The following is an 11,443-nucleotide window of genomic DNA, read 5'->3' as shown; positions in this document are numbered from 1 at the left end:
GATGGTTGTCATCTCTGGAGGGTCTCACCTGTTGTTCTGCTCCCGAGGCCTACTCCCATGCTTGTTGTGACCACTGTGCTTTTGCTGGAGCTGTGACGCTTGCAGTGTTTTTTATTTAGCATTTGCTGCTGGGAATGCAAAGCCCGTGACCTCTATATGGGCTGACTGTAACTTTGTGTATTTTATATTAATATTGGTATTAATATTAGTTTCTTATTATTATTTTATTAAATCTGTTTTCATTTCAACCCCTGGGCCTCCTTCACTTTTCCCCATTCCTGTCCATGGGTGGGGAGGGGTCATCAGGTGATGAAGAAGCGAACTAATAGAAACAAAACTTAGGTTTCCTCCCCTGGCCTCTCTGCTGCCCTCGTATCTCTCCTCTGAGGGGATAATATTAGAAAAAAAGCCAGAATACTCATTTCACAGAACTTCTTCAGGGCTCTGTCCCTTCACTATGAAGGGTGGTGCCAACGACAGTGGACACATGCTCACTAATACCTGTCTAAGAATGTGTATAACACTTTCATGTGCATCTCCTTGTTCGTTTGCCACCTGCCATTATGCTCAGCGTTTCTCTAGAGATCACAATATTTCGGCAAACACCATCGTGTTCTGCTCCCAACAGGGCCCTTTTCCCTCTTCCTTTGAGGGAGGGAGTCACACTTAAAAAAAAAGGAGATATCTAGTGCTGGCCTGACCTTTGTGTTTTTTCTTCCCATTTCTATATGAATTCTGACCTGAGACATCCCATGCAAAATTTCAACCCAGGGCAGTTTTCTGCATTCACACTAAGAACCAGTGAATAAGTGTGTTGAGGTAGCCTTAATTACAGCTGTAAGAATGACACCGGTGCAACATTTAAAGTGTGAACATAAAACATGGCAAATCAATCACAGTATGGAACCACACTCGGAAAGTATTCAGCTGATGATGTTCATGATCACACATTTAAAAAAAAAAAAGGGAAAAAAAATTATATGTGGAAATTCACTCTTCCAGCCAATGGAAAGAGATACTTTTCTATCTCATAGTCTACAGAATTCCCTCACCTACTATCCAAATCACAGTTGAAAGGAACTTAATTTATCCCTTTGAAAAAAAAGAAGTTTTACAAGCCGTTATTCCTGCTCAGCAGTCACACAGACATTATATCCTATTGCAGAAAGAGGCATGGGGAGGAGATGCCTCTTCTCAGCGTTACAGCTGCAGCTGTTTGACAGAAGTAAGTGACTTCATAAACCCTCCTGATTTGGCAGAGTTTTGTGCCGTCTGCTGCACAGTCACAGGGGCTGAGACAGCTCTGCAAAGCAACCTTCACAAATGTTTCACCTCAGTTAATAAATACTTTTGCTTCACTGTGTTAATCCCTCTTTTGCTTTGCTTTCCATTCACTTCCACTGGATCATCTACCAAGATGCTTTATTGCTCTGAAGTGACTAATCCCACTGCTCCCACATATTTTTCTTTTATTTTTTTCTTTTCTTAGTGGAAGATACTGCACCTTCACCTTTCCATTGGTTTGTTGGCTTAATATGGTAAAATGTAGTAAAGCTTTAGCAGGTTGACTTTATTTGCGGAATCATCAGGCTGTATACCTTCTCATGAAAGAGTCCATACTTAAGCACTGTATTTTCTCTATTTCTCTCAAGTGTGCACTCCATAAAGAACTACTTGAAAACACATTTTCCTGAGTTGTGATGAAAATATAGAGAATTCTGATGGTTGTCTTCGCAGTCTCCACCTTTCTGTATTCATTCTGAGACCTTACTTTTTAAGAATCAATTCCTGTGCCTCCAGAGCAACTTCTGGAGATGTTCCCAGCTCCCACTAACATGACTTTGTTGAGTTTGATATGAGAAGGCTATTCAGTACTTCGCAGGAGCATCATCTCCATTGGGGAGTCTTCGCTGATGTAAAGTCAGCAGGATCTCTTACTACAGTAAAACCTCCAAGATTCATCTTTCAAGTGACATGTTACTTTACAGGAACGTTACAGCTCATAGGCCTTGCTCATTCCTCGGCCAAGCAGCCTGCTGGTTCACAGTGCCAGGAGATTTTGCAGGATTTGTCTCAGAGCAGATTGGACTGGGACACAAGAATCGGAGGGGAAAACTGCTAATGAACAAATGAGTTTCTCAATGATAGTCTTCAAACACTGGTGAGCTTCATGTAAGTCTCTCTCAAATTGTTGTCCCTCTCTTTGTAAAGCCATACGACTACAGATGTTTCTAAATTCAATGCTATCCTAAAAGCAAAAGCAAAAAGAAGTGAGTGAAAAATAATGTTTCCCAAGTTTTCTAGGCATGATTTTCTAAGCAGAAACTTCCTAATAATGAATGTTCATCTTTGATTTAGTGTGAAACTTCTTCAGTTTTGAGATACATGTAGTGTAATCATTGAATACCACTGCAAGCTGTCTTGGCAGAAAGCCTTGGGTAGCAGTTTCACCCACTCACTTTTAAGGGACACTTTCTTCTCCAGGCATCAGCAATTAATTTATTTTTAATTTGGTTTCTACCAGACCTTGTGTAGCTGTCCTCAAGCAAATGTAGGAGCAAATGGTAGAAGCGGAGCTTTAACTTGCAATAGTTCCCCAGCCTTGTTTGCTCTAGGAAAGGGTTGTGTCAGCACAAAGGGAGGAGCATCTTGGTGCTGGGAATGAGCATTTGGAGGTGAAGAGGACAAGACATCTTCTGGGAGCAGGATCAGCCTCTGTCATCCTAAAATTTATGTGCAAATGTGGTGTAAATCACAGCCTACACTTCTCAAGGTCTCACGCACAATGAATGCTCCAGGACAAAGCTGCAGAGGACGGGGCAACCTTATCCTGTAGCATGTGGCACACACCAAATTTTGGCACCTCTTACCACCTTCACTTGACGTATTTACTCTTTTAGTTAGTAGCAGCCTGTGCTTTTAGCTGAGAGGAAATTGAGTTTTAATATTATTCTTAAAAGCATGAAGGTTCAGGCTTATTGTGGGTTTTACCTTTGTTATTAAAAACAACAAAGAAACTAGTTTCAAAAACTCCATTTCACCCACACAATCCCAGCTTCATAACGGTAACAGCAAAAAGGATTTGCAGTTGAAGGATTAAAATGTGGGTTAACATCAAAACTAGTGCTGAATGACTGCCCCAACCAGCAAATAGAAGACATTCATTGTGTAAATATCAGAATTAGCCATCCAACACCATTCTTGGGCCCTTAGGTATTGTACGATAGCAGTTGTGGGTCTGCTGTGGGCACGTGAACTCATTGCTCTGGTATGCCCCTGTGCTGAAAAGCCAGGGAGTCCTGAGTCAGGAGGTTAGCTGAAAAGCAGCCTTTTTCACATACATTTTCAAAGTTTCCTTTTTCAGAAAGATTTTGATGTTTCCTTTGAAGGTCACCTTTCAAATCTGTTCTGTAAAGTTGCCTTAGGTATAAAATCCTTACTCAAATATATTAAAAGGTCAAATAAATTGCACTAAGTAAACAAGCCAGCTTTGCTAGCTTTTGCAGGTGTCCAGCACATGGAAGCTTTAGGATACATGACAGAGAATAAAAACTTATCTCTCTCCTTTCAGTAAAAGTGGGCAGTAACTGAAGGAAAAGAAAAAGTTTCAGAGTAAAAATTCTTTCCATTTTAAATTCAGGAAATAGAGCCCTTGTGAGCTGAACTGATAAAAAGCAACAGCTTCTGTGGTACTTTGCCATGTAGAAGAAGGTAACAGGAATATTTACAGTGATTTATTTTAAGTGTTTTCAATTGCAGGACAGGAGCAGATCCTCCCCGCAGCTTTCATTTGTCAAGATCCGTATGTTTAGACAGATGAGTTAATAAAGAACCTCCTCCAGAATAAAAACAGCATGGCCTACTAGTTTCAAGGCTGTCTAATTTATGGCTTAAAATTTTCCACTGCTCTGGGTCTGTTTCATGCAGTTGTCACTCAGTGGTAGGCTGAAGTTTCAGGATGTTTCTGATGGCCCAGCTTTTATTTTTGAACCTTAACATAAAATTGATACTATCCACCAAGTTGCTTTGCATTTATGAAGAGGCCACTTTTATAAAGGCTTCCTTAGAGAAGGTACAAACTGCTTTCTTCCATCTTTTATTTTACTCAGGGATGCCAACCTGACCCATCAAACAGATTCCTACAGCTGGCTCTTGCAGACAGCTGCCTTTTTCTTCAGCATGCTCAAATTTTAGACCTCGGCCCGCTGCCAACCCTCAACATTTTTTCTTAATCTCCATGCGCCCTAGTAGACAAAATTTCCACTGAAGGCACAGCGGCAGTGGTAGTGCCCTGGTCCAGGTGCTGGATGCTCTCCATGATTGGCTAGCCAAAATCTGGGAGTTGGGGCTGGAGCGCCAGAGCTCCTAATGTCCATTCCTGGTAACTCAGCGCCTCCACCCCCACTGACCTATTTTATATTTTTCCAGTATAAATTCTCAGGGCAGCTCAATTTTTGGAGGAATAAAATGGTCATTTTAGAAAGCGATTCCTGTGGTGCATGGAAGTCTAAGCTGGGGCTTTTTCCCAGAGGCTCTGCATGTGGCCAGTGAGTGAGTTTATCCAACCCATCTTAGATTGCTGTTGTAGGATGAACCAAATCTGGAGTGCCTCTTTCTTTCTGATGACCCTAACAGGAACAGAGCTTGAGCAGTTCATTCTTGGGGAAACCTCCATGGGGGCGGATAAGCCCCATCTCAAGTCTGTATCCATCTCTCACCTGCTGTTTTCTAAAACAGTTGCATTTGGGAGATATCGCCTAAGACGCATACCATTGAGAATGGTGGAGCTGTTAATAATTTATTGTAAAGTTACTATTCCTGTGGAAAAAGAAATCTCCCAAGCCCCTAGTGTAGCTCATTCTGTGGTTTGCTGCTGCAAAGCCTCTTTCTAACACAGCAGGTGCAGATGCATGGGGAGTGCAGCACTATCGCATGGGGAGTGCAGCACTATCACATTAATAAAATAGGACCATCGAAGTATATTTCCTCCGAGCTTCCAGAAAGATCTTGGAGGCAATTCTTCACTTAAAGAATTTAAAATTGTCCATTTGTCAGTATTTAAAAAAAAATATCCACACAAAAGAGTAATGATGCCTACAGCTTGCAAATAACTTTATGGAGGGTGAGGCAATTTTTTCCAGGATCACTCTTCATATTAATTACTTTAAAAAATGAACATTCAAAGCTATTACGTCCAGGAACAACTTCATAATATCAGCGGCTGCAAAATGAAAAACGTGCATGCTGGCACATTTGTTCAATCCATGGTGGCAAACAGGGACTCTGCTGCTGTTTTATGCGAATTCTAATGAAAGCAATTTATCTCGTTTCTGCCACCCCTAAGCCATTATTTATGAATCAGTCTTCAGATCTCTCACATAAGGAAGAACAAGTCACTCTGGTACTGAGACTGATCTCTGATTTGTGTCAGGAAATCAGCAACCAGAAAACAAGCTTACTAACTACCATTAGAAATGTCATCTAGCAACAGCCACCCATTCCATATTCCTCCTCCAAAATGTGCAAATCCTCTGGGTGAAGGGCCCTGGGCTTATGCTGTGCTTGGCAGCTGGCAGTGATGCCTGGCTGCACCAGCCCTTGCTGCTCTTCTCATGTGGAGCAGGACATCTTCTGTCTTCAGTTCACCTGTGGCCAAAGTAAGCAATGCCCAATGCTGTGTGCTGTTGTTTGCCCTGCAATGACCTTGCTGTTTCTGTTTTGTTTCCCAAGGATGGGTCTCAGTATAGCAGGAGAACAAAGCCTGCAGCTGGCATTGCTGCAGGCAGGCTTAGCAGAGGCAATGCACTGTCCCCTGCCTGCAGGGAGCCTGGCAGGGCAGCCTTCATGCCACCACTTCAGTCTCGGTGATGTGACTCACTCTTGGTACAAATTAAGTGCCACTGGGCTGATTTCACAGCAACTGCACAGTTTCACCCTGACAGGAGGTTCAGGGCAAGGAGACTACAGGTGAATGTGTAAGCTGGCCAATGCTGCTGAGCCTCCCACCCCAACCTTCTTCCTCCGCACCAGGCAGAGCAGCAGCACCGTAGCACAGGGGCAGGAGAAACTTGCACAGTCAGAAGTTCTTTTATTATCCCACCCTGCCAATCTGGCCCCTTTTAAGGACACTATTTTCTTTCCCCCCTTAAAGAAAATACCGTGGCTGTTTTGCAAATGGGACGGCTATTTTAACTTCTTAGCGTGATTTATATTCCATTCCCCGCTGGCTGCTGTCGAGATTGGCCCAGTCCAATCCGCTACACATTTCTGATTTAGTACCGTCCTCGCGACCCCTTGGTAACTTCAGCGCAGGAGACAGGATGTTATCAGAAAGCTGGAGTAATGCATAGCTGCACCTGAGCGCAGCCAGGGCAAGCCGCACACTGCTATTTCAGGAAGCTTTTATACCTTGTATTTTTCCTTTTCAAATGTACTCACGTTGCTGCTTAAAATACAGGATCTCTGTTAAAAAAAGGCCGTTCTGTTCACCTTGGCAGTGTGTAATTAGGGGAGAGAGAAAACGTGGACATTATTACAGGGCGTCTTTGTGGAGGCAGAAAGCGTGAGGGATTTGTTTGTGGGTGCAATGCCAGTAAGCAGCTGGTTAGGCAGTGGGGTGATGTGGTTTCCCAGGTCCCAGGACAGGGGGAAAGAGGCCCCTCGCCTTTCCCCATCTTCTTGCAGACCCTTTGGCTGAGCAGTAACTTTACAGTGGTACTGCAGGCAAAATCAGTAACAGCACTTGCCATAGCTAGCAAAGTATTTGCTCCAAATTCTTGTGAGGGTGTGACTTTTCATTAGAATTTAACACCCACCTTTTAATTGCTGAGGACTAGCACCGTCTAACAGGCACTGGGGCGTAGCTGAAAGTGTTGTCCCCAGTACCTACATGAGATGGGCTATTTCGGTCCTTCCCATTCACTGAATTTATTTTTTACTCAAATCTATGTCTATCTGTTTTGGGACCATTTTATAGAGGTTTTATTTAACCAGTTCAGCTGATAAACCAATACAGATACCATAAACCAATAAAAGGAAAAAAAGGCACAACCCCAACACAAATGGAAAGCAGGAAAGTCAGGATTGTCAAGAAGGAACTGAAAGAGACATAACTATAGCAATAAATTAGTAGTGTCAAATACTGACTTCTAGCATGAGTGAGTGTCTCTGACCTTCAAAAACAGTGAAAAGACATGCTACCAAGGATTGCCATTTTGAAGGGAGTTTGGCCAACTCATTGGTTTAGAGTTTATTTCTAAGGGTGTGTTCATCTGAATTTATGAACAGGTTATAATATAAATCGATCCCTTGGAATTCAAATTACTTCAAATCTGCAGCAGTGAAACTACTCACAATTAAAGGGGTCAGTTATCCATGATGCAGGGTCTGAGGAAATCTAGTGCAGAATTTATGTAACCTCATTGCAGAAGGGAAGGGGGAAAGTCCCAGAGCTCACTGGGCCATGATAATGTGTTTTCAGTGAAAAAAAAACCTAACTAAGCTTCAAGCAGAATAGGAAAATCAGAATCCAAAGTAAACTGTATTCCCAGTGGTATCCAAACACATGCTTTCATGCAAGTAGATATTAAAGACGTTCTGGGAAAGAGGAGGAAGAAAATAAAACCTTCGCTGAGGTGACTGTATTTTATCAAGCTAGCATTTGTTTATACAAAAAACAAATGTCATTAGCCTTGTTTATTAAATTATGAGCAATGAAGAAGTCTTACTGGAAAATCGGTATTGCAGCAGTCCAACCTGTCACTGTACTCTCATGTTTGAAGAATAATGCCTACCAATTTAGTTTTATTTTTAATACACTCTTTTTATGTCATGCATAGCTTCCAATATTTCCCCTTCCATCTCTAGGTGTATTTATTCCTAGTGGACTCTTAGATGGATATTCCTGGAGACTGAAAATATTTGGACCCAAAGGTTTGAAGGTTCCTTCTGATTCTTGGTGACTGAGTTTATGAGTGAGTTGTATCTTGACTTGAGATAGCCTGGATTGATTTTTAACAAATTGCGAATAATCACAAAGCCAGCTGGAGTCAGTACATTAATCTAGCACATATGAAAACAGAATCTTGCAATATCTCAAATCCATCATCATGATATTGAGAAACCAGAAGTCATAGCAACATTTTGTTCACAAATATTTCTTCACCAGATGAGACGTTAGGTGGTTATATCTTTGCTGATTCAGTATCCCTTAGCTTCCCACATTGCACTGGTCTGTGCTGGGAAGGTTGGCATAAAAGTAGAAGAGCAGATTCTAGTTTTATCTCAGCTGGCCCAGACATTGGTGTGAACTACCAATGGGGTTTCTGTGGCATGCACCTTTGCCACTAAAAACTGGGTAACTGCCATCTTGTCCTACATGGTACACACAAGACTCATGGTAAGGTAAAGAGCTTTTGGGTAATGCCAAAGGAAAATGACTTAAAACAAGACATAGGAGACACATTGGACTTCAATAAATAAACTCAAGAATTGCAAGCCTATGTCTAGGCTTTTTCTTAGACTTCTTACTGGGATAATATGCATAACCACTGTATTCTCTGGAAAACTGAGGATTTTTTTCAGGGATCTGTTCATTGGGTCTCATATGCTGGATATATAGTGTGTCAAACTGGAACAGCCACGGTCTCTGCTGCTCAGTCATGTTTCACTTACAGGTTACCAGTCATCTCTACATTTTGTGTTGTTTTTTGGCTCTTTTAGAATCAGAGAATAGCTTTATAGTTGAAGACTTTATGGGTATTTAAAGAAATTTAGACATATAAATCTGGCTTCTGAAAAAGCTCTAAATAATCTTTCCAGGCTACGCAGCATGTCAGTAAGCTATGTCATTCTGCCAAAAAGTGTTTTTATCCCCTGAACCCCTGTGATGCAACTACACTGAACTGTCAGTAGCTTTCTGTTTTGCAGGCTGTAGGGTTAAATTACTCAGCTGCAAATTAATGTGAATTAAACTCTTCCAGTCCACATGGCAAGACTCAGTGTATGTAATTATGGGTGCAGCCCACTGCCTTTCTGCCAAGAGCCTGAGATAAGAGTCCTTCTGTCTCTCTCTTACTTACTTTTGGGTGGAGAGGAAGAGGATGCTGCTGTAGGAGAGGTAGCAGGAGAGTCTGCTCTACTTGTAGAAGCCGGGAAGTTGTTTCTACCAGTCGGGACAGCTTGCTGTGCAGAGCCATCTCTCGAAGTGTCTCATGCCTCACCAGCCCTGGCTGGGCTGGCCTCTCTGGCCTGAGCCCACCTGGGCTGAAAGGAGCCAGGTCTCCACTCTCGTCTCCTTGCTTAGGGCTCTTCCCTGGGGCTTTTCTTTCTTCCTCCAGCTCCTGAGCCCGACCAGGCTTGAACACCTCCATCTCCTCTCCTGGGCTGTGCCAAGCTGGGCCAGACCTGCCAGCGCTGAGGGTTTGCGTGTGGGAAGGCTGCTGGAGGCTGTGGGGATGATGGGGTGCTGCGGCAGTCCGGAGGGTTTGGAGAGCCCCTGACTGGTGCCCCATGGACACAAGCAGAGCAGCTGGACAAGCCATCAGCCTTCCCACCTCACCTTCCACTCCAGACCTGGGTGCAGCATTTTAAACCCAGTTTGGCCCCTTCCCTCCCTCTTCCCTCTTATCTCTGGCCCATGGTGTGTGGTCGCCCACCCCACCCACCTCTCCAGCTCCCCTGGGCCAGTTCAGCAGCTTGAAACCTGCAGATCCCTGTGAAGGACAAATGGGTAGGTGCAAAGTTTGGGGCCACCGAATCTTTTGTGTAAGGTGGTGTAAATCCTCCCGTGGTCCCTGCTGGGAGCGAGCTTGCCAAGGCTGGCCCATGCCAGGGGGTGAGGTACACATGGAGTCAGTCCTCTGGAGGCTGCACCATAAAGTTTGGTGCTGAAGGATTTTACAACGTGTTTTGATGTGTAATTTAAAAGTAGAGAAAGGGCCAGGAGCAAAACCTTTTGTTCCAAACCCCTCCCGGTTTTAGGGATGTTCAGTGCGGATCTGGTTGATGCTCCTGCATCTCGTGCCAGGTGCCTCCCAGTTACACCCACACTGAAAGGCAGAGACCACTGGAAAAGCCATCAGAGTTTCCACCAAAAAGCAACAGCTGCTGATAAGTAGAAACTTCTCAGCCTACCCTCAGTTTTATTACTACTGTTATTATTCACAACCCCAAAATGCATCAAATGCATCCAAACCTGTCAAGCTGACAGTACCGCATTTGGAGCATGGAAAAAAGAAAAAAAAATTCAAGTAGGAAAACAGTGGGTTGGAAACGGGAAGGCTGAATGAGCCCCACCTGAAATAACTCCAAAAAAAGGCATTTTTGACTTTGGCAAGTCAGCCAGAAGGATCCTATATGTTTTTGTATATGGTTCCCAGAGGATTTAAAACTCTAAGATTTGATGCTAAACCTATTTCTGTGCTGTGAAACCAGGGACAGCTGTACAAATATTTGCTGTTTTTAATTAAACCTAACATTGCTACTTCCTTGATTTAAGTTAGGTCAAAGGACTGGCAATTTTATGCTTTGATAGATGAAGAAAAACAGTTGTGGGTGTTGTGTTTTAGAAATATGTTATAAAATAAGAAGTCTGAGGGAAAAGGCCTCAGAGGCTATAATAGCTCTACCCTTGTGCTTTCTTCTCAGATGTTTTCCTTGTCAAATATTTTGCGTTACCCATGTAGCAACTGCTTCTACTGTAATTCTGCTCATTATTTTTTCTTGAAAGACATTTATCTAAACTTTCCATTTGCTCCCCCATTAAATTTTAGGTAGCATTCTCTCGGCTTTGAGTTCTTTATAAATTGAGACAGATACGCTTTGTGAAGGGGAAATCAGGAGGGACCTGCTCAGTCCTTCTCTCTTTGGACCCTCCTTCCTTGCCTCAGTCACTTGGCAGGACATCTCACAGCAATTCCCTCTGGAGAAGGGTCTTTGCTCCTGCTCCTCTGAGCAGGGCCTTACTGTCACCATCTCTCACTAAATCAGGTGTATCAATCCCATCTCAGGGCTAGACATAAACTATCAGTGTGAAAGCTCATTTTTTGGTCACACAGCAAAGACTAAAGAGCACCAAGCTGGAACTAGCAGGGAACGTTCTTGTTTCAGCTCCATAGCTGGTCTGCTGCTTGTCCTGGGGCAAGTCTCTCGCTCTTCCACCATGGGAAATTAGGAAAATGATGCTGACTCCCACAGTGACGTGTTCTGGGACCCATACAGTAAAAGAGCCAGGTATTACAGTTCCTTGGGCTTTTAGAGGAGGGCAAAGATGAGGTAGAATTAAGCAGGAACTTCCCCTAAATTGTCTTTTTGTCAAAAATTTTGGATTAATCAATATACACCATCTGTTTGAAAACATCAGTTTTCGTAATTTTTCATTTAAAAAAATCAGGAAAAAATTTCTAGAAAGTCAGAATAAAGCATTAAAACATCTAAGCATATA

General features: G+C 43.0%; 1 protein-coding gene across 1 annotated transcript; it reads right to left on the bottom strand.

Annotated features, from left to right (window-relative positions):
- Positions 1-9,080: 9,080 nt before the first annotated feature.
- On the bottom strand, positions 9,081-9,542 carry LOC104540573 (leukemia-associated protein 7 homolog; the record flags this gene model as incomplete). Its single annotated transcript, XM_010184409.1, has 1 exon — positions 9,081-9,542. A coding segment is annotated over exon 1 (462 nt), but the record flags the coding sequence as incomplete, so codon positions are not given.
- Between the last annotated feature and the right edge of the window lie 1,901 nt (positions 9,543-11,443).

Source organism: Mesitornis unicolor, unplaced genomic scaffold (assembly GCF_000695765.1).
Source record: "Mesitornis unicolor isolate BGI_N332 unplaced genomic scaffold, ASM69576v1 scaffold43195, whole genome shotgun sequence".
Classification (NCBI taxonomy): domain Eukaryota; kingdom Metazoa; phylum Chordata; class Aves; order Mesitornithiformes; family Mesitornithidae; genus Mesitornis; species Mesitornis unicolor.
Note: the sequence above shows the minus strand (reverse complement) of the source record. Positions and strands in the feature narration are given on the sequence as shown.